This window comes from Dermacentor silvarum, unplaced genomic scaffold (genome assembly GCF_013339745.2).
Source record: "Dermacentor silvarum isolate Dsil-2018 unplaced genomic scaffold, BIME_Dsil_1.4 Seq403, whole genome shotgun sequence".
Taxonomy (NCBI): Eukaryota; Metazoa; Arthropoda; class Arachnida; order Ixodida; family Ixodidae; genus Dermacentor; species Dermacentor silvarum.
Window position 1 is genome coordinate 32,649 of NW_023606180.1, and position 24,332 is coordinate 56,980.

A 24,332-nucleotide genomic window follows, 5' to 3' on the forward strand; every position below is an offset into this window, starting at 1 on the left:
GTAGACGGTGACTAGGTGGACGACACGAAGCTTTGATCACAGCTTCAGAACATGCAAAAGCACTTTCGGAGCCGATTAAGCTATGTCCAAACAGTGCAAGCAGCGTTTATGGTGCTTGTTCTAAAAGCGGGGCTAAATATGTATTCCAAGCTATCTAATCATTTGTATTCCAGCTATCCAAATCAGTCAGGATTAGTGTGTTTTGCTCTTTGTTCTTCATTCGGCAAACATTTTGAAGCAGTGGCGTGTCAGTTTCTGACTCAGTGAAGTTCCTCGGTGCGGCCACTATCTGATTATTTTCTGCCTAACCGCTCGCGGGTGTGCTCAGTTCCGATAGATTTGTTCTTGCTGCGCACAATGCTTGAAATGTAGCTGTTTTGTACATTGTAATACCTTGTAGCCATATATATTATAGCTAGCAACTCGCTTACTCTTGTGGACCGTCACGAAACATTCAGCTTTGACCATTCGTGCACCATAGGTGTAGTCCGTCATTTATTGTGCGTATACAGTGCGCATATATTCAAGTGTGCGCCCATTCACTTATTCTTGATACGTCGGCGATAGAGTGGGCATAAGTTTTCCTGCCATTTGGGACAGATGTGTATAGATAATGTGTGTGAAACTTACTATGACAGGAAGCGGCGCTACTCCCTTTGTCATTATTTAACGAGTGGTACTCACTCTTGCCAACGTTCTGGGGATGAAGCCCTTTCTTTGAAGGTTGGCAATACAAGGCTGGCGGATGAGCAAATTTCTGTAGCCTCGAGGAAAGCCGTACATCACGAAGTGCCGGTAACAGGTTCGGACAGTTGCAGCAGCGGTCCGCGAACTTGGCCACACAGATTCTTTCTATTCCTTAACATGCCAGTCACTATTTTTGCAGCCAACTACTGCACACGTCTTCAATCCGCATGATTCAATCTAGCATGATTGGAGCACAGTGTGTTAGCGAAAACTCAGTTGCATTTCCGACAGCTGATCGCGCAGAAGCAAGGTAGAAGCGGTAATGGTTTCGTATTCGTGCACGGTCGCTGAGGAGAGGTATGGCGTGGCGCCGTGAGCGCCATCTCATTTCTCTAAAACAAACTGGTCCGTGAAAAGGGTCAATAGGAATGGCACCCATACGCTTGCGCGTTACCCGCGTTCACGAAGTGAAATGTCACTAATTTTTTAGATTCCTTACCGAATGAACAGGTGCTTCTTATATACATTTTTTTTTTCTTTTTGGAAGAACTGCCATTCTGAGGGGGGTGCAACTTATAGACCAGGAAATACGGTATAACAAAATTTCACTGCTGTTGCCAATGGAGTACCGAGGCAATAAATGAAAACTTCTGCACACGGCTGCTTGCATACACACCTTTCAAAGTGCACGCCACAGGAAGAAGCAGTGTCACATTCCGCCTAAGTCTAAGCGCCCCATGAGTGGAGGACGACGGCTTGATGAGCGCACTCGAGCAAAGGAAAAGAGGGGGAACGAAGCGAGCGCGCGGTAGCCACAGGTGGACACGAAAGCATGGCTGGCTTCGCTACGTACCGCCGATGTAAAGATAACTGGCATTAAACTATCTTTCGTAGCCAACTCTCAAATTTCAACAAATTATTTTTTTCTCATCTGAATTTATTTTTTTGCAATTGCCCAATAATTCGAAAATTCTGCGGTCACTTCTGTGTAAGGAAGATCCATCAGCGACTATTTATTTGAATAAGTGAAATTTCAATATCAATATAATGAAATTTTAAATAAGAATCAAAGTGGCAATTTTACTGACTTAGCTATATCAAGGTGTAACTGTATTGAAAATGAATATTTGTACCAAATCAGATTTACCCTGAACACCCAGTATATGTATTGTCACTGTGGTCGAATCAGTTGTCCGAGTTGCCTCCTTGTTTGTTCAATATGCAGATGGACCTGCCACACTGGCTCGTCACGGCTGCCATGCCAAACACCCTAAGAGGGCATTGAGACGTGCTTTACCTGCTGTCAGAATTTCAACTTACAAAATTTGTGTTTAGATCAACTCTCCATAGAATGCACAATGGCTGCGCAATGCTTTTCTCGATTAGTTACTTCTGGAAAGGCAGGCTGAAAACACAAAACGAGTCTACTTAACAAGTTATCTTGGGAGCGGCAGTGTAAGGGTAAACTTAATTAAAAGTTAGCAATAAATTTGTGAACATTAAAAAAAACAACTTGCATAGTTAACATTAATAAACAGCCATTGACGTAAAGCTCTTTTTTTTGTGTGTGCGTGAATTCTCTGCGGCAATCATTTGAGACAGCCCGTACTGAATAATTTATTGTTTCCACACAACTGTGAATGGTTGTGAAGGAAAGCTTTTCCCTTCTGAGACTCGCACCCGTTCTTCTAGAGCCCTGTACATTTCAAAGAAATGTTGCAGACAGCACATATATTTCTGCCACTATGAGCAGTAATACATGCAACTACTCACTGCATTGTCGGGATGGAAGATGTATGAGGCCGGCGAGTTGTCAATTATCACCACCCGGTGCAGGTCCCGGCCCAGCCGACCAAGGTCCTGCACAGGTGGAAAACGCTGTAAGGATCACAGATGTTGGGATATGTCCTAACACTTGAGTGATTGTCAGCTATGATTTCGTGAATAAGCTTCAGAACTCTCATAACCCTGGATTTCCTAAGGAAAACTAAGTGGGCTAAAGCTGTAATACAAGACAAACAATTTCTCAGCAAATTAAATGCCAGATTATACAAAATTCAACGGATTACGTTATGAGCTGTGACTGAAACTTTGAAGTGTTATACAGTAAAAGGTTTACTTAAACATGCTTCAAGTGAGCTCATGAGACTGCTCACTCGGTTTCAAATGAGCTTGCTACTGGTGTGAAGACGTTGTACGCTCAATGCACTGCAGTCGTCCTTGAACGATGCAAGCTTGCAAGGCGAGCCATGCAGAGAAAATTCTGCAGCATTGGTTGCCATCTTCTCTGCAAAAATTTTGTCATTGTGAGTGGGATATGGGACAGGTATACCCAAGTACACAATGCTTCTTTTTGGTTGTCCTCTGCCCTATTGTTTCTACATGTAATGGCAGTGTCCTCCTCTAGAGCTTTTTTCTTCAAAGGAGGATCCCCTGCAGGTGCATTTCCAGAAGGACACATGGGAGCTGTAGCATGTTATGCCCCTGTCCACTGCAGCGGGTAGTGCGACTGCCACTAGGCAAGGCAACCTTGACAGCTGCACATGTGAACAGCTTGTCACAATGACCATACCGATTAGCTGCACCGTGCCACAAGATGCAAAATGCACTGGGCTAGTGCAAAGCATGTTTATGATAATGCATGATCATGGCACAAAGTCCCAGCTGGCCATGTATGTGAAGTCTTGCACACTAAGTAATATGATCTGGTAGTTCCGTACACTAACTCTGCTGCACTGTAGCCAATGCACACGTTTTATGCATTGTTGAGCAGGACTAACGCGTGAAGCCTGCACCGTCGGTTGAGGAACACCTCTCCCACCAATGCCACGCAGGCAGTACAAAGTGCAAATGTGAGACACACGTACAACGCAGAATGGGCAGTGCGCACACTACTAGGCCCGACAAAACTTGATGCCAAACTGTGCAAAACCCACGAATATGCCACAGAGTTTCTTAATGGCAGACCGCGAAGACGCACTGGATTGGATAAAGCTCATTTAGCTTTACAAATGGCAGGAGACAAGAGGGAACTCTGTGTAGGGACGGTGGCCACCTGGCATTGACCACAACTGCAGTGGCATGACATGGCTCGTCTTGGAGCATGGACGTAGCAGCATTAAAGAAACGTAGCAGCTTTCCCACCACTGCATTGCTGTTCAATTTACCCGGCATCAAAAGAGAGAGGAATTCTTTTAAAAAGCAAGGAAACTAAGGTTTAACAAAAATTTGGGAACACTTCTACATTGCCAGTTTTTGTCATCTACCACTTGTGCCACGTTCTTAGGCGCCTTCTGGGCATGGCTGTTTCTAATAAAAGGGAAAGCAGCTGGAAGTATGTCTAGAGCAGAAACAGAAAAATCTACGCTAGAAAATCTGACGACTTTGAGGTAATCACTATTAGGATTGAGTGTGATCGACAAGTTTCGGTAGATGTATTCACGTCGGTGGCAACCTAACATATCTGAGCTCTATCATGCATGTGGACGGCGGAATAGCAAATAAACGGTACAAGTGTGAGCTCAACAAAGGGGGAAACTATGCCTGCTATCACGACAATTGATAATCCGCGTAGCTGCCTTTTCGCCATGCCTCAGAATCAGCCACTGAATTTGACACGGGTCATGTCAGACGAAGTGAAATTATGCTTGTATCTTCGCAATCGAATGCAGTGAATATAATTTTGTAAATTATGCGCTGCATGATTTCACTAAATTTCTTCTAATCGCTGTACTTATATCTGCTCCTTTTTCGTATTCTGCTATTTGCCATGGCTTCCATAGCTAGCAGTTCAGACATATCAGAACTCAATAGGTTTATAGCTTCCAGTAAACAGCCATGCTTCAATCGTGTTCATTAAATTTAGTCTTGCAGGAACAAATACAGTAATCTAAAGCTTTTTCGTGAACTTGACTGTGTATTTGATGTCATTGTTTTCTGAAACTTGGTTTACCATGGAGCATGTTGTTTATCATATGCCTGAATATAAATGTTATTACTTGAACCGTACTGGGAAACAAGGCAGCCGAGTGTCCATGCCAATTTCATGTGATATGAACTGTGAAAATTTCAGAATTTTCTTGTTACTGATGTTTATGAAGCACTTATGCTCAAGCGTGGTTCTTATTGATTTTGTGTTTGTTATCGTCTTCTCAGCGGCAATATTTTGGACTTTTTTTTTTTTTGCTTGGTTTCTATCTTAGATTCTGTTAATAAAAAATGCACCATAATCTTAGGTGGTGATTTCAACATTAACCTCCTTGCTGACAGTAGCACGAAAATAGATTTTGAAATATTACTAAAGAGTCACTAGTGTTAGAATACTATTATTACTTCACCTACAAGAATAACGACTACTCAAACGCTCATAGATCATTTCATAACAAATTCAAATGCTGAGATTATTAGGTGTGGTGCTATTAATTACACCAAAGGCCATCACTTGGTTATTTTTGTGTCTTTTCACAAAGACTAGTTAAGACTAACAAGCAAGCAAGCCAACAAACCAATTACGGGGTTATAAACCCAGAAAAATATTCAAATTTTCATGAGCATTAAGAGAGCAAATATTGACTGGGATAATGTGCTCAATGAGAGTAATCCTGAAATGGCATATGCCAAATTTATTAAAATATACACAGACACAACACCTCATTTCCACAGAAAACATCTGACCAACGCAAGACGTGGGTAACGCAAATATGCTAAAGCTGATAAAAAAAGTGACATGAAATTTATGTAAAGTTCATACAAATCAAGTGTCTAGACACACTACAAGAGTTTAAACATTATTAACTACATCACCAAACGGTGTTATCAGACAAATCATTTCAACTCATCAACAGGACGATCCCAGGATCTATGAAAAATGCTAAACTCTCTCATAGAACGATTACAAGACACCCTTACAAAAATTGTGAGAAAGATTATGTAGAACTAAATGGAGTTAATCTAGCTAATGCAGTTAATGACTATTTTCTTTCAGTTGCCCTAACACTGGGTTACTACAATAGGTTATGCTACATGGGTCCACAAAATCAATATCCAAGTCCACAAAGTCACAGATATCTAAGTAACTACAGCATTCTTATCATTAAAGGGGCCCTGAACCACTTTTTATCTAAGTGGAGAAAGACATTTGAAGTGAAAATAGGCTATTTCAGAAATATTTTGCCACAAAAAGTACTTCAATGCGTTCAGCAGAAACGGAGTTATTGGCAACCAAACACGGCCTCCGCTGTGCTCCCCTTCCTCCCTCGATGATTTGCACTGTGAAGGCTGCGGCGAGGTGGGGTGTGGCCACAACGCTCAGCTTTCGAAATGTCACCATGGCGCGCAGTTCAAATTTCATTTTGGATGTTAACAGACGCTAGACTTCCGATTTTCATTGCGCATTTTTTAAAATAAAAAGTTTACTACTGCTACTACTACTACTACAATTTTGATGCCTACGACGCGCTAAACGTAAGCCAAACGCAGTTGTTCTCAGCGAGCCGCAGTGCGCTTAGCCAGTGGACTCTTAAGAGTACCCCGCAGCGGCCACGGTGTAACCCACCGCAGCGACCAATAGCAGCCACATATTGGAATGTGCTTTATAACGAAATAACGTACACAGAAATGAGTGAGGATCATGGCTTCTGTTGAAACAAATGGAAATGAGAGTGTTTTGAGAGAAAAGTGACTCCACGCATCACGTACGACAGCAAAACTTGGCTGAGATGTTCACAGCAGCTTATGCTACCTGCGGACTATAATATTTCACCAAGCCCGAGAGGTGGTTCAGGGCCTCTTTAAACAATAGTAAATCACAAGATCCATTTGGCCTGCAGATAGGATCAGTCAAGTACACTACTGATGTCATTGCACACTGTCGAACAGACATATTTAATATTTGTATAAATCTAGGTGTTTCCGCTTAACATGCAATCCGCTAGGATTGTTCTAATTAATAAAAAGGGGAGCAAGGCTGATATGTCTAATTATAGGCCCATTTCTATTCTGCCAGCCTTCTCGAAAGGTTCTGAAAAAATAATCCTTAAGCGCATGACATGTTTCTCTGATCATCACCAAATACTAACTTCCTAACAGTATGGTTTCCGCCCAAACATGTCTACTGAACTAGCACTCCTCGCTCAGAAGAAATCCATCCTACTAGAAAATTTGAAAATAAAAATATAGTTCTGCAACTTTTTCTCCATTTCACTAAAGCTGTTGACCCTATTAGTCATCGCACCCATCGTCAGAAACTCGAGCACTACAATTACCGTGAAGTATCATCTTTAATTTCTTCATACTTACAACTCTGCACACAATTGATATTAACCGACATCATTCTTCAATACAAGCACTAACTTCGGGTGTTCTTAACTCTTTGCATACTGCGCTCATTGGGCATGGTTAGCCTTCTATCTATTGTTTGAAACGCCACTTTCGAGACCTTCCGCGCCGCTCATGGACATACAGTCGCCGACCGTTTATTCGGACGCTGAAAATTCGGACATGCTCGTTTATTCGGACACCTTCGCGGCACCGCCACTCGTCCCATTGAAGTAATGTATAACCACGACCGATAGTTCGGACGCTCTACAGCGCGCCGTTCGATTTTTCAGACTCCGGCGGCCTGGTCAGATGCGACGTCGAACGCCACGATACGGTCACGACAAGCTGGCCGCGATTAGCCGCGATGTTTACATTTTGCTAGGTTGCCAGCACTGAAAGGGCGCGCTTGCTATGGTTGGATTGCTGGTGTCTAAATCCACGCAGCACCTACAAGTGTCAGTTGCCGATCTCGAAGGCTATACTTTTGTTAGCTGCACCTATTGGTTGTCGTCTTTCGGATTTAGCCAGTCCAGTATCCATTGACTGTATACCGCGGCCAAACAGCAGGCCAGGCCAAGCCAAGCCAGTGTGCTTGAAAGTCGGTGCTCGGCCTTTGCGATGTCAGTTGTTACGTGACCGACGCACGTGAACGGAGCAGAAGTTCGAGTGCCAAGGATGAAACCAATTCTTCGACCTGACGCGATGCCGACTATTTTGCTGAAGGTGCCTTGATATCTAACCAATAAAACACCGACACCGCAGTCACTGACGCAACGGCGTCAGTTCGCGCCTGATAATAACGTCGAAATTTGTTGCATTGAAGAGAGAATGCTTATTTAAAGCAACCATGTGCAGCAGAATTATGATTTCAGACACTCTTTACGGAGACCCACGAAGGAGAGCGCGTGAAAGAAAAAAAAAACGGAACAAAGCTTAGAAGTCTGTAAATCTGCTTTAAAAACAGATATCGCAGTTGTGTGAACTGCATCTGTTAGAGCATCTCGAGCGGAAAAATGTTATATATCAATGTACAGCTTAGAAGAAATATTTACAATGTTTACGAACATTTTGGAAAATTCCTGCTATGAAATTATGGGTGTCTTTCAGAGCAGTGTATAATACATCAATTTTACGCAGTGCGGATATCCAAGTATACAGATGATTGCAGTATAAAAATTTGTGACATTTTTGTTTAGTACTTAGTTAAATTTGATGCTTGCCTTTTGTTTTAGTTTAACAATATTTGTATAAAAAAGATTGACAGCTTTAATAAACATTCTGCTTCCTACACTTTGATCATTTGAAAGTTTTATTTCAAAAGGCAACAAACCCAATAAAGAACGGTGCAGTGGATGCCGAGCAAATTGATTTTTTTTTCCGCATGCATTTAGGCTTCTTGCAGTTCGAATAAGGATTCTGATTACAGACAATATCTATACCTTCGGCAGAATTGCGACTAAATGAAAAAAAAATTATACTAAAAACGTGTGCTCGTTTATTTTTCTCGGGTGAATATACGTTACACTGTCTAAGAAATGTTATCGCTCCGTGTAGGACGCATATATCGGAAGTTTCCCGAATGTTATCGATGGTTGTATCGGCTGTCTGTTAATTGTCACCGAACCTTGCGTAATCTGATTGCATGTATGCGCGACGCGAATTGTGTAGTATTTTCTGGAAGACACGCTGGCACCAGCGATTACTCTGGAACCTTCGATGACTGATACGTAGACAAAGAGTCAAGTATAAAAGCCGACGCGCTCGACCCGCTGATCAAATTTTCAACTGTGTTCGCCGCTATCATTGTACTTTGAGTGTAGCCGGTTTTCCTGGGCACAGCTAGGTTCTCCCACTGAAGAGTTAGTTTTGCCATTCACGGTTTTGCTGCTGTATTCCCGACCGTCACTACCACTTGACAATACAGTTATTGCAATACTGCTCACACACTCCGCTGTGCTCATTAGAATGCGTCTTGTACAGGAAACTTTATAATTAAGCAGGCAATAAAATGAATGACGGACATTGATCGCTCCAATAGCGACGTTTGATCCAATTTCCAAGCAGCTGGTTAATAATACGTTTTCTATAATAAGGTTATTGTCGCGCTTCACCAATCATCTCACAATCATTTTGCGCGTCATAAAAAAAGAAAAAAAAAAAACATCTCCGATCATGCCAGGTGCTTGCCAGGTGCTCGCCCGGCGCAGATTAATTGTAGCCGGGACAGTAATGTAGTTCAGTTGCGATAAAACATTAATTTCTACGTTCCTTTCGTGGAAACTCTCCGTTTCTGCAAACGCACCGGCAAGCTGCCGCCTGCGAGGCCGGACGACGCTTTCAAGAGTGGTCGACTACAGCGCCGCCGCTACTTTTCCGCACGAAAAGGCCCTCTCCATGGCCGCCGGTCGCGCCACTCAAAATATTCTAGTACACTCTACCTAGGCCTTGTCAACAGCTACCTTTCAAGTCTCGCTCTTTTGCTTAGTGCAGGGGTTCTCAAGTACGTTCATCCCAGGGAACTCTGCTAAGCTCCTTAAAGTGCCAATGAACCCCCCCTGAATTAACCGAATGTCGAATTATCGAGGGTATCAAGAAAACAAACAAATGCTTCACTACGTCAACACGATTTTATTTACTCAATGAATCGTCAAATCTTGTTTCTATTTAGCGCACAAGACCAGTGCGGAAGCTGAAATTCTCTTCATCTCATGACTGATTAGCGCTAGCAGCGGCAAAGGCGTCGCGACATCCTTCGCGGCGCGCGTTTTCATCTGAGACGCGCTTTGCAACAACGGGCGCACATCCCGATTATTTTTCGCCACTCAGCTGCTGGCCAACAAATTGTCCGTGCATCGCGATGTAGCCGGTGCTTTTTATCTTCGACAGCTTTGCACTGAGTCAAAGCGAAACTACTGCTTGCCGCAACCGCTGCGGACGAAACCGCGGCCGCTATCGACGCGATCATGGACGGCGACCTTGCGGTTCAGAAGGCAGGCGGCTGACGCACGCACCAGTCAAAACGAAACTACCTTTCGCTGCAAGAAGTGCGGACGAAACTGCGGTCGCTATCGACGCTGCCATGGGAGGCGACTACGCAGTTGTGAAGGCACGCAGCCGACGCGCGCATCGAGTGAAAACGAAACTACTATTTGCCGCAACCGCTGCGGACGAAACAGCGGTGGTTATCGACGCGATCAGAGATAGCGACTACGCACTTACAGAGGCACGCGGCTAGCCGCCAACGCGGTGTTACGCGCGGCGATAAACGCAAGAATAAAGGCTTTAAAGGCACAATTAGGCACGAAGCGCTTCGGCGTTGCTGTCAGTCACGTGCCGCGTACGATTGCCGCTGAGGACCACGGCGATGCGGTCTGGCGATTCGGTTGGACGCTACGCCGTTCTTGCTCGTCTGCGGCGCGCATTAACGGTGCTCCGCGGTTTTTTTTTTTTTTCTTTTTTTCCCTCCAACGTATAGGTCAGTGCGCACGCTATCGGCACCTACCCTATCTACAAATAGGAGAAAGGCGCACGGTGGTAAGCTACGGCCTCCGAGATTCAAGTGCGAAAGCTTAGGCGCGCTGCCCGTTCTGCGAGGTTGGGTGGCTACAAGCTGCTTGCGTATTTATTGCGCAGTTCGCGCGTTGCTGTTACGCACTGTGATGTGCTTTTTGACACTCGGGCATGGGTAATGGAGGTTCTTTGGATCAAGCGCACCTCGTGTTTGCCGTTTTAGACACTTGTCGAGAGCGGGACCAGGGAAAATTTATCAGTGGCTCGCGAAACCCCGAGCATGGGCCTGCGGAACCCGTACCCGCAGAACCCACTTTGAGAACCCATGGCTTAGTGGCCTGATGTTCGATCTCGTCCAGTCGTCGCGTAGTGCGAAATGGCTCCGACGCCTCCCGTGCCATCTGCGCCGACGAGACGCGGCAATTACAAATAGCCATACACTGTCGGAAATAAGGCTGACCTGATCGCGTGTAAGCGTGCATCTGTACAGTCGCGCATTGACAATTTTTTCCGTCCACTGGGACCATAAAGGTACTTTTTTCTGGCGAATCCTTTTTTTTTCGGACTCTCGATTATTCGGATTTTTTCGCGGTTCCTCCCGTCGAGTCCGAATAAACGGTCGGCGACTGTACTACTGTATCAGACGTGAAGGAGGAGAACTATACTTTAGTTTTCTAAGCATTTCCCTTCTTTCCCGCCAAGCAGTGATTTTTAAACGCGCTCCGAAGTTTCGCAATCGTGAAAGCAGAACGCAAAAATGTCCGGCTCCGGAAACTGCGTGTGCGCTTCGGCAGATCACAAATATCGCGATTCCGCTGCCTTTGCGGCTGATCTCGTCGATACATCGAATAATAGCAAGTCACTGGACGCTGACTTTTCGTCGGACGAGTCTGAAAGCAACGACAATGCAAATCAGCCCGGCACGCCCAACTGTAGTTCTTGCAGTTAAAACTTTTGTAGCGGAATACCTGTTCAATTAAAAATTGTCATTTTTTTGGAGATAGTGCCTAATAACTGGCAATACATTTTGTATATCTCATAATTTTCGTAACATTTTTTTCTTAGTATATACAAGCATGTCTTTACAAACTATGTTCAATTTTATCGCACAATCTTGATTTTAACAATTTTTATCTGTTTTATGACACACATCTCCTTAGTAAAACTTCTATGCATGAAAAATGCATTCATATTGCATTCCGTTTATGTATTACATGAAATATTGAGTGCAGTAGTTAATTCAGAAAAAGACATTTTCCGTAACATAGAAAAAACACCTATTTTCCCCATGGTAGGGAAAGAGTTGAAGGGTGCATTTTGGGCCACTTCCTTTTTATACTATACATTATGAACTTGTGAATATTGATAATTCGTCAAAGTAAATCATATATGCCGACAACACGAGTTTATTCTTTTCAGTGATTTCAGGTGTCCAGAGCTGGCTGAAAGAGCCAATAATACATTAACACTAATTAATATCTGGGCTTTTGAAAATGATTTAAAGATTAATGTTCAAATGACTAAAGCTGTAATGTTCCACCCACATCAAAAATGTTTCCATCTTCCACCCCTCATGATCACTAACAATGAAGTTCGGTCTTTTAAAACGTTAGAAATCTACTTTTGAGAAAACATGTTATGGGACGATCACATTAATTATCCTGTCGCACGACTAGCTTTATGCGCCGTCACTTCTTATCCAATTCTTTATATTCCTCAATAATGAGCTATGGCACCTTAGTCTGCCCACGATAACCCTCGGAAAATATTAATAGAATTGTTCAGTTACAAAAAAAAAGGGTCATTCGCATAGCCTTAAAAGTTTCGCCTAACTCGCACACAGCAAAACTATTCAAGTTCAACATTATCCATGTGAAATCACTGCATCCCTACAGGCTTGCTCAACATTAGAAATCTGACCGTATCTAGGCGTACCAAAACATTAATTAGACAGCTTAGTGGGACTTCAAGAAAACCATCAATATCCATAAACCTGAGAAGTGGAAAGTTGAAGTATGCCGTACAACCTATGGAAAACAAAGGTTAAAATTTCACTTGCCATCTTTATTAAATGAATTGTCAAGAGATAATAATGATACTTCATTAATATTATTCAAAAATTTGCGCACAAGATACTGGTGATTCTCACAAGAGTCTGTAAGCTTTTACGGTACTTGCAATATTGAATCTAGATATTTGACTCTTACTTTGCCGTTCCTCATTACCCATATTTTTGTATACAGTGTAGGCTGCTTATAACATAAGTCCCGGTAGTTGTAAAAATCCGCGCTATAAGCGGTACCACATTATAATCAAAGCATGCTTTTTTCGGCTTTTGCTTATGCCAAACGAGCAACCCACCTTTCAAATTACATATTTCACCCACACATAGATGCAACATAATCGCAACACAGCATAGAAACCAAGTTCACCTAACAAGTGCAGCATCAGCGGAAGAACCCTGTTATTTTCGTCTGGAGACTGGTCTTCACGCGCACGCCCACGCTCCCACTACTAAAAAAAAAATGAGAAAGAAAAAAAGTGCGCCACCGTTCTCCCCCGCACTCCACCCACACTGCTTGGATGCTGCTATCTAGTTCACTCTAGAGTCTAGACCACAGTGTTTCTCAAACCATGCTCTAGACGCTGCTATAGTGATGAAAACACGCGCCCTCCTTCCTCCAAAGTCTCCCGCCCTTCTTCTCCTTTTTGTTTCGCTTTTCGCCGCTGGTCTCCACGCATGCGCCCACGCTCCCACTCCAGAAAAAAAAAAACGAAAAAAAAAATGCTGTATGCCGTATGCTGTATGTGCGAGTGAAAGCGCGCTAGGGTCGTGTGCTTTCACGGAGAGCGAATGTACAGCGGATAGCAAACGCGACGACGTGCGGAAGGCCGTGGGGCTTTGGGAGGGAGGGAAGGGAAGCGACGTTTAGCTGCGGCATTTGATGCGTATCTTGCGACCGAGCGCAAGGGGAACTGGCGACGCAATCTCCCACAAGAAAGGAAGAATGCGCGAAGGCAGTGCGGGAGGGAGGGGGCACGGCTTTCTCTGCAAGCCACTGCGTACTTTGCGGGGCTGAGGGCTGTCCCACGCACCGTATCTTGAAAGCGATCTCCACACGGCTCTGACCTTCGTATGCGCTGTGCTTTCGCCGCTCAGTTTCCGTTGAAGCGACAGACTGCACGAACCTTCGGTCGCTGCTCCTGCCACATTTGCTCACGCTTGCATTCTAACAGTGCTTGTCTGCAGTCGTCGAGTGCCACCTATTCATGTTTGCTTGTGTGCGCTGAACACCATGCTTGTTAATTCAGTTAGTAAGCGAATGTGGCCAAGTTTATGCAGGTGATAAAACTACTATTCTTACTCCGTATACTCTACTAGTAAATTTGTTTCGCCTTTCGGGTGAAACTGCAACTTTTTGTTTCGTTTTTCGCCGCTGGTCTCCACGCACGCACCCGCGCTCCCACTCTTCAGCGTTTGCGCACCCGGCAACCGTGCAGCCGTGCTCTGTGCGCCGATTTCATGGTCGCGCGCTTAATAGAACCGTGCTATAACTGGTATTCTGCTTCGCGCGCCTACGCAATAAACGGTCCGCCTATACATTGAGTTCTATGGGAGATATATCGGTGGCCAAAAAAACCCATGCTATAACCGGTCCCGCACTAAAAGCGGTTATGTTATAAGAGGTCTGCACTGTATACAGGATCTCGTGCTATGAACACTGTAATGATATTTGTATATGGCTGTCTGACTTGTGCCAGACATTATTTTTTATGTCTTTTGTTAATGCATACATACTGCAACCAGTTCAGTTAGACCACGTTTTTCTCGCTGTGTGCCATTTGTAGGGGGCACAGGCCCAGTTAAGCCTGTCGAAGGCTTTTTGTCCGCGCTTCTAAACATTCTGTGATCCTTGAATAAACTTTGCTTCCTTGTTTACAGTGACTGTGTTTCAAGTGTTCATTGTAACACTATGATGCTTTTAAATATTTTCGTTATTTCTAGACACAATTTCAATAGGTGCACTCAAGTATGGTCCCCATATTTCATTATAAGTGGATTCAAACGTAATCATGTGGATTGCTGGCAGCCTGCACTTCCCAATAATGTGACTGCATATGCCAGGTAACAGCATCCTTCACCCTGTCAGATATGATGATGATGCATACTGTTTAGTGGCGCAAGGGCCAGGTATGGCCAAAGAACGCCAAGAAATGGTACAGAATGATCGATGGATGATTAGCGTTGAGTAGATGTATCATGGAAGTATAAAGGCCTAAAACTGGTCGCTGTATAGATGCGTAAAACATGTACTTGCAATAAAACAATGACAATGACTACAGTGACATGTGCTATGTATATAAATGACAAATGTAAAACACTCAGCTATTGATAACTTCCAAGCAGCACTACTGCCTCACCAGGACCCTTGTGCGCAAGGGCCTGGAGGCACGTGCTATAGAGACTAATGCCGCAGCATAGGCCTCTATTGCGAGGCCATGCTACGGATCGCTCGGGTGAATAACATTTAAAAGGCCTAACAATGATTTCATGTCAAAGAGCGGGTTTTTACCAAGAAACAATGCCGGGTGTAATGGAATACGTTGTCATACTGTATGCTAAAGGGAAATACTTTTTTCTTTGCTCTTCTACTTCCCGACATTCAAGCAAGACATGGAGCACAGTTAGCGTCTTCCCACATTTCCCACTGACGGGAGGATCACTGTTTGTTAAAGGGATACGGACACAAAATGTGAAAATTTTACGAAAATGCTGAAAATGAATCCTCAGTGTGTGATTACACCGGAAAAACGTAGTCACTTAGCTCATTTTTGAGCCAATGGTTTTATTTTTCGCGTTTTTGTGAGCGCGTGCCTCGCCGCCCGCGGGAGTTGGAAGGCGTGACGTCACGACACCCTCGTCAGATAGCCAGCCAGCCGGCTGCGATCATTTGAAGCGTGCCAACGCCGCCATCGCGAGCATGGATTCGAGTTCTGGTGCCTCTACCAGCAATGAGTACACGTCTGAAGACGAGGACCATTCCACCTTGGCAAGAAATATTACCGCTTACGGTTACAAGCCTTCCGCATCAAGCAACGAAGAAGAGCAGGCGGCTGTGGAAGTGCCTGTCAGGTTTTTGCGAACCGTAGCGCAAAAAAAAAAAAAAAAATTGCGCTTTGCACCAGACACTTGTGCAAGAATTATTTGTCATTTCCTCTGTAAATTTGCTTTTTCAAGAGCGCACGCAGGCAAGGCAGCTGCGAGATACTTCAGCACTGCGTGGATGCCTGAATAGTAGTTTATGCCGTCGGCGTGAGCAACTGCTATGAGGTATCAGTACCTCCGAGACACTCACGTCCACTTCGCCAGCCGCCTGACAGATGGCAGCACCTGTCTGGGGTTCTGTCCACGCTGCCATGTAGGACTGATCTCATGAGTCGCGCACGCTAGCCTTGTATTGTTTTAATATACTTTGCCAACATATTAAAAGACATTACGCGCCCAGCCTCAGGCATCTCGCCCCAGCCTCGCCCTAGATGGCTCTAGATGGCTGCTCTAGATGGCTGCAAGTGAACGAAAACAGTACCGACATCTTTTCGCCTCCTCTTTTCAAACGCTCCGCTGATCATTTCTGCCTTGCATTTTCGTGAGAAGACCAATTGCACAGCGTCAAGTTTTAAGCATTGCCTTTTGAGCGGCATGCCGAGGCTTTTCAGCACAGCCGGGCTGGTCACATAGTCATCGTCGACGAAGTGGTCCGCGCAAATGAAGTCATTTTTTAGAGGTCTCCAGGCTGGGCGTGATGGCTGACAGGCAGGTAACCAAAGTTTACGCACCTTCTCGTCTCTGGGAAACGTGTGCGACGGCGTGTCACGACCGACGATGCTATTATAACAGCAATGTCTGGGCATTTCCTTCCGCCGCGACGAACGCGTCAATACCAAGCGATGACCGCGGGAAGGCTCATGTAAGACGCACCACCTGCGTGGAGCGTCGACGGGGATGATGTTTTAGACGGACCACGTGCAAAGATTGCCAAAAAGGGTTAAACAAATGCTGCAAGGGACCGACACCCCCGGAAACATTGCGACGGCTGTGGCCAACCTTGGCCGCGCGCGCATGGGTGGGTGTTATGACGTCAAATTTCAGCTTCTGCCGGCGGCCGCTAGGAGGCAAGGTGCAACAGAAAATCACAAAAAAAAGATGTTTCTCGTTCTTTTTTTTTAGAGCAGCTTGTTGTATTCGTTATTTTCAACAATTCAACTTTTGTTCCAACGCAAAAAACCACCCGCCAACTTTTGTGTCTGTATCCCTTAGCCGCTCAAAAGGCAATGCCATACCTGTGGCCTATTCGTAGTTGACAGAGATTGACCTCGATTCATCGTGTTTTTATTGTAGGTGGCGAACTTCCTAAACGTGGCTTTATTAAATGAAGCTTGTTTGAGTGTTTTGTGTCCCACAAGCGTTGCCAACAGCACCTCAGTTTTTTCACCAGAAATGGTTTCATATCTATGGCAGGGATAGCGATGGAAGGGTTAAGGTTGTTTCACATGCTGCGACTGGAGCGACGAAAATCGGTGCAGTTGCACGCGTCGCAATGCGATTTTTAGAGGGCTTATTTCGCACAATTGCGATTTCAACAATGCGTGCGGCTGGTGCGACGCCCAGGGTTGCTTCCTGCCAAATTTTATGGCATACGCCACAAAATTTTACAAATGTAATGAAAAAACCTGTGCGTTACACAATTATTGACCCGTCTTTAATAGGAGCAAATAATACGTCTGTTTTGTGATTTCAGAACATTTCAAAGTTTAATTTCTTTTGGAGTGCTCAACGGCGGTTTCTAAGGTTCAGTACGAGCAGACATGGCGGATGTAAACAGCTGTTTGCAGCTAGTCGTTCAGAGCTGTGTGCTGTCTCATGTGTCTTTCATGTCCGTATCGTTCTGCCTGCGCTACAACAAATTACAAGAGGACCTATCCACAAGCCCATATAGCTGTCCTCGTCGCATATGCAGTATTCGGAATTCAGCTGCAGCAAAGCCGTCATGTCAACGCAGAGATACTCTTGCGCAACCCGTGCTTAATGTCAGCTTCTGAAGAAAGGATGCGTGTCTATTGCTCGGAATTGCGCATAAATGGTTCCTGCTCCTAGCAATATTCTTGCACAAACCCGAAAGCTCACGTCTGCCCCTGAAAGAAGCCGCAAATGATCTGTGTGTAATTACTGAACGTGCAATGGAATTTATATTGTTAACTTTATTCTTGGCGCCAGCCTGGTTCGTCCATCGCGGCGTATGTGCTGTAATTATGTATACAAGTCCTCTCTGAATAATTCAAAAGGCGTAAAAGCCGACAACAAATTTTTACGAGCTGCAGTCACTTGTGTACGTAGCATCATAACATTCTAACAGACAAGGGCGTTGTCTACTTTCTCGTCTTGTGGCTCGCGCGGTTTGTATTCTGTGAATCTGTATCAAGAAACTTAAGTCAATATGCTGCAGTACGTAGCGCAGCGGTGTGGAAAACATTAAATACCTTGTCAGGAGTACATTTGTTTGTTTAATAACGAAACAGAACGCCACAATTTGTATTCGTAGTGGCAAGCGTAAAGTAAGAAGCTATCGAAACTACCCGCCAATGGCATGCGTGTGCTTCTACCTGCTTCAGCACATTATCTTAAAAGTGGGGCTGAAACCCAGATAACGAAAAACATATGCAACTGGAAGCAGTCACTATGGTTCCTTTCCTGGAAATGAAAGCCAGCATCCCAGTCTGTTAAGCTAGTCATGTACTTAACCTATACAAGACCGATGTTAGAGCATGCTAACTGGAGCCATTTCAAACTAGATTATTTGACCAAAATAAGAAAGTGCAAGGAAAGCGTCAAGGTACAATCTAATCTGGTATTCCCGAACGAATTAACAAAACTTATGCCTCCCTGAATTGCCTGCATCAAACCAATGCTGAAAACAGGGGAAGACGATTCCCTTTCTTGCTGTTGAAAAGCTGCTTGAATGTCAATAACAGACTACTTATGTTCTGAGGGAAAGTGAGGGACACTGACGATATCTCTAAGCTTTTGTATGAGCTTTCTTCATGAACAAGAATGAAATATAACTATTATAACTATTTACCTTTGCAAGCCTCAGAATTTTTGAGGAGATCTAATTAAATTTTTAGGATATAGAAAATAAAAAGTGTGCCTAAGTACAAGTACAGACTGAACACACTTGAGTAGTTGAGTGGCCAGCTGCGGAATGCAAGTCTCCATTACTGCCACCTGAAGGCAACTTCTAGGTTCCCTTGTACCTGGCAAGGGGAATGATTATGCGTGGCGCCATTGCGTTAGCCTGTGCTTTTTTTTCTTCCATTTCCTTTTTGTTTGCAAAAGGTGGTGGCCAACTGATTCCGTCTGTTTATGTATTTATCATTTGTGTGCATCTTATGTGCATGTGTTTCTATCATGTTCTGATTGTTGTACTTGCGGTGATGCAAGCATCTTTGTTTAATATATTGCACCACAGTCATTTATTCAACTTTGTGTTGAAATGTACAAAATGTGGCCACCCAGTAATGGCCAAGACAGCCAGCAGGATTGGCAAAAAATATGATGCAGATCCAATGCACTTGCTTGAATCGACATGAGGTGAAGCTTTCACGCAACAGTCAGTTAAACTCTAGAAAACTAACTGCAATGTGTAGAGTTGTCCTCATTTCATCCGATGAAACAGGTACTCATATGCAATGTTTGCTTGTGCATCACACAGGTCACACAATGTAATGTATACATAGCCGGTGAGCTCACTCAAACGTCGGCTCACTAAGACTTGGACCTAAACATGAGGCTGAGTTCGTGTGAGCCTGGCTGAGTAGAATTTTGGTTAATATGAGTAAGAGCTAGCTAAGCTGAGTAAACTTTTGGTGAAAATTGTCACGTGGTAGTCAGAGCAAGCTCAGCTGAGTATAATTTTGGTGAATATGAGTCAGAGCAAGCTCGGCTAAGGAGAATTTTGATTAATCTGAGTTGGAGCAAACTCAGCTGAGTATAACTTTAATGAATATGAGTCGGAGCAAGCTCGGCTGAGTAATGATGGGATATGGTCATACAAGTTTATACAGGAATACATGTAATTGCAAACTCATTAGCAACATTGGCTCCATCTTGTTGGGCATGACCTATGCCTCGTGATGCGTCTGCACACTTTATGAGCTGTGGACACGCAAGAACCACCCACACTTGAAAAGATGCTATCATTCACAGGAAGGAATGCAACCGGCTGACTTGACTGCACAATTTTGATCTGCTTTTGTTTAATGTGCTATCCACTGCTTATAAAAACAAGGTGTTTGCCTGCTTTTCACATTGTTGGATGTGTTTTACAGGAAGTAGAGGCAGGGAAGCAAGGAAAGGCAAGGATGTTTATGGCGAAATAGTTTCGTAGAATACTGCGATATGTTACGACCAGCATAAAGAAAAGAAATTCGATGCACTGAAGTAAGCAAAGCACTTCCCAAAGCATGTCGTCTTACACTTTTCCATAAAATATACCATCATCCAGTTCTCAAAACCCAGTTCGTTACGACCGCATCTTATCGTTCAGTACGCTTAGATCACCACCATAAGGTACACGTTACTACTTGCCGCACTAACACTTTTTTTATTCTTTCATCCCACGCACGTCCAGTGACTGGAACCACCTTCCTCAGATATTGTTTCCATTTCGGACCATGATCAATTTTGTGTAACCATTTACAGTCACTTATTTGATGACGCATTGTTTTTTTCTCTTAACGCGGTTCTTCGCATTGTATCTTCATTCCTGCTTTTGTTGTATTAGCCTAACGTTGTCTCGTCCTGTGTATTGTAGATGTCATTAGAACTGTACATATTCTTACATTTCTATTTTGTTTACAATTATGTACCCTACTCCACTCTGTAAAGCTCTGTGCGCTTGAGGGTAAAATAAATAAATAATAAATAAATAAATAAATAAATAAATAAATAAATAAATAAATAAGCGCAATATGCAATTACCTTTTAATGCAAAGGTTAACACAGGTGCAGTAAGATACAAAGTCTGCAGTACATTGAAGCTTTATTGGTTTTTGTGCAGGATAAAAATGATACACCAGAAAAATTAGGTAAAACTTTAAATAATGCTTCGAAAACAAATTGACGATGCTATTTATTCCCAGTCAAACCATTAAATATGCTATTGTACAACATTCATTACGATATATAGTTTGCACGTTCGCTTTGCGAGCTTGATAAGCGGTCGAGACTCGCAGCGGAAGTAACAGAACCTTGAAATAAGATAATTCATTGGGGAAAATGCACGTGAAAGCCCAAACCAAACGACCACAACTAAATGGTTGCGCGTAAAGCAGGACCATTTCACCGCAGCACTTGTCCGTAGTTACATATTCTTTAAATTGTTCCATCCGTAAAAGAACATCGCGCTACAACTGTGGCGTTTTCGTATATTGCGAGCAGCTTGTACAACCAGAAAATTGGGACAACATCTGAAGGCCATGTCTTCCCCGAGAGGGACACCTCGTAGTATTTACCAACTCGCAGCGCGTTTGAATAACAGAAAAGCATGCAAAAGTACGTACTATCAGCACCTGAAGCCAACGTAAAAAAATGCGTCGCGCAATTAGCAACGTAGCGTGTCAACAAACGCATAGAAATCACAGAACCGAATCTGACCGAGTTTTTATTTGCCTAGTTCACGTGTCGGTGCTGATGGTACATACCACTTGCGCCATCCACGGCTCCACTCAATTAGTTGCACTGTCCGAGGCTCGTTGAGCAACATTTATAGACAAAAAAGTATCTGTAAACGTATTGAGCGACCGATGCCATTTCCCAAAACAAACCGCGAAACAGCTCTCGGCGCAATTTCAACGGAAATCGCAGCTATCGCTGCGACGTTGCGACCAACTGGTTGGTCGCAGCCAAATCGCGGGGTCAGCACTGCGACTGCGATTTTCGTCGCATGCGACGGAAATCGCACGTCCATTGCTATGAAAATCGCATCATGTGAAACAGCCTTTATTAGAATTTTTCGATCCTGTGGATGTAGTCAGTTTGTCAGCAGGCATGTTGCCTTCAATGTCACTATGTCCAGGAACACAGCTTATTGTGATATGTTGAAAAGAGTAAGCTTTGCATAGAGCCAAGTAAAGCTCTGTATTTACAGGATTTTTAGGTTTCTGTAGCGACGATAGAGCTTTCATGACGCTTAAAGAGTCAGTATAAATAACTGCAAATAAGCCTCAGCCGTAAAAAATATGTGGTTCCGGGTGCAGAGCAACAGATTCCATGAATGATGGGCCCACCACTGCACAAAAAAACACCGGCATGCGACTTTGAGGTGTACGTGTAGAATTCTGGGCAACAGTATTTTGCCTGAATTTCTAAGAAGTGCATTTGGATGTGTGTGTCGGGGGCATGCTTTGTAACTTCTACAAAAGACAAGTCACAATCTATGTGCTGCCACTGCCATGGCACAAGGCTTTGTTGGAGCCATTAAGTTATGTTCAAGGAGTGGGACCCTTATTTCATCACTGAGGTTCCTCACACACAAAGAGAAGGGTTGTTTCACTGCAGGTAGGTTGTGGAACAGGGTGGCACTGGTTATATGGTTTATATGTTCATTGTTCGCTTGTATTTTCAGAAAATACAGTAAAACCTCCTTAATTCGAACTCTGTTAATTCGAAATTTCGGTTAATTCAAAGAATTTGAGCGGTCCCGTCATTCTCAATGCAAATTCTACCGGATAATTTGAATGGCCCGCGCGGCTCTATTCGGATAATTCGAAGTTAGAAGAGTAGAAGTCACCCCCCCCCCTCACTCACTCACTCACTCACTCACTCACTCACTCACTCCCTCCCTCCCTCCCTCCCTCCCATACCCCCACGGCTTTCGCACGAGGGAGGAAGTCGCGTTTACGCTCCGCCGCGTGTTCGCTCTCCATAAAAGCGCGCGTCCCCCGCGCGCTGTCACTCGCACATACGGCGGGCGCGCGCCGATGATTTTAACGCCCTTGCGACTTTGTATGGATCCTCAGGGCGGCGGCGCGGACGGCGAAAATCCGCTTGAAGTGTCCATATAATTGCTGTCGCAATAAAAAAACATCCCACAATAAATGGTTACAACGATAGTGCTGAGCGCATATACTAAGAAAAAAGAAAAAGTGCAGTACTCTGGAGCGTTTTGTCAGCCAAGGAAGAGTGGGCATGGCCTCCGAGACTGGAAGATTGCGCGAGCTCTCTATTGATAGCGCGCGTTCCAATCTTGGAGGCTATACAGCGAGCCACTGGAATCCAAGCCAGTGCAAAATCCAACATGGCGGCCTCCAAGATTGGGTAGCGCGGCTCAGAAAGAGCGATTTAGCCGCAAAATCGAACTTTGGGGCCTCAATTCGTCCCAAAAATTGGGTGCGAAAATGCATGAACTAAATGGGAACCCTGATGGTGCATTTTGAAGTCCGGAATATCCAGCAAGTCCAATTTTGGAGTCAAGCACCACCACGCCCGCTTTCGCGGCAGTTATCGATTCCGTGAACATCGTCCACAACTTTGTTGAGTGCAGTGCGGGTGATATTTGTATGCTACGTTTTTTGAGCCAGCTGGAGAGCATGGCACTAGGGGCGGCGAACCAGCGCGCCAAGTAATCCCACATCGGTGATTACTTTAATTTTTCTCGGACATGGAAAATAAAGGTGATTTCTTTTAGCGGCAAGTTCTTGCTTGTTTTCTTTTTTTTATTATTCATTTCGGTTAATTCGAAAATCTGCTTAATTCGAATAATTTTCGCGGTCCGGCGACCTTCGAATTATCGAGGTTTTACTGTATATGAATCTAGCGTACAATCTTTGAAGATGAAGTGACCATTCATTTGATTCAACGTAGAGACTCTACAGGACTTGTTATGAACGCACCGGTCGCCAAGCAGAAACCTAGAAGACGAACAGAGTGAAGCATCTTCAAGGCACTTGAACTGGCAGATTGATACGCTATGGCCCATAGTCTAAGCGTGTACGTACGAGACTTTTGTACACGTTCATCAGGCACTTCCTGTCTCTGCCCCATGTTGTGACAAACTTTAAGAAAGTTCATTGTTTTTAGGTATTTCTCTTTCAGGTGCTTTATGTGTGGAATGAAGGTTAGTTTCGAGTCTAATATGACGCCTAAAAATTTGTGTTGTGTGGCAACTAGTATGTGCTGTCGCTGTAGTACGTACATTGGGCTCAGCAATAAGCCTCTTTTTCATGTGAAAGGACACAGGAGCTTTTAAGAGGATTCAGTTTAAGCCGTTTTCTTCTGCCCATTTACACACTTTGTTCAAGCCAAACTGAACGTGTCACTCACAAATTGCAAGGTTACATGACTTGATACCTAACTCTACGTCATCTACGTATACCGAATAAAACATACTCTGTGCATAGATAAGCGCAAGGAATTCATTTTGACAATAAAAGGATACAGCTTAGTACCCCACCTTGTGGCACCCCAGCTTCTTGTGTAATGGCCTGGATAGAGCATTGCCAACCCTAACACGAAAAGTATGGTGTGATACCCTGTCAGATGTGCAATTATATTGTAACCCCCCTATTCAGAAATACACCTTGAACTTGAATTCGCTACTTGAATCGGTCAAGCCGAGCTCAAGACATCGTCTGGCGTGAACGGGTCAACGGCACACAGTAGGGCGAGTTGGACAACACCTGCAGAGCAATCAATAACGGCCGAATGTGCCACAGAAAATCAAGGCCTAAGATGATTTCGTGTGCACACTGCTCCGAAA

The 24,332-nt window shown here is 44.1% G+C and overlaps 1 protein-coding gene across 1 annotated transcript in view; it reads right to left on the reverse strand.

Moving 5' to 3' along the window:
* Positions 1-2,415: 2,415 nt before the first annotated feature.
* Positions 2,416-24,332, reverse strand: part of LOC119435055 (carboxy-terminal domain RNA polymerase II polypeptide A small phosphatase 1-like) — a 111,144-nt gene continuing 89,227 nt past the window's right edge. The window contains exon 7 of the mRNA XM_049659684.1: positions 2,416-2,565. Coding sequence (XP_049515641.1) covers positions 2,431-2,565 — 135 coding nt within the window. The 3' untranslated portion in view covers positions 2,416-2,430. The remainder of the gene's footprint in view (positions 2,566-24,332) is intronic.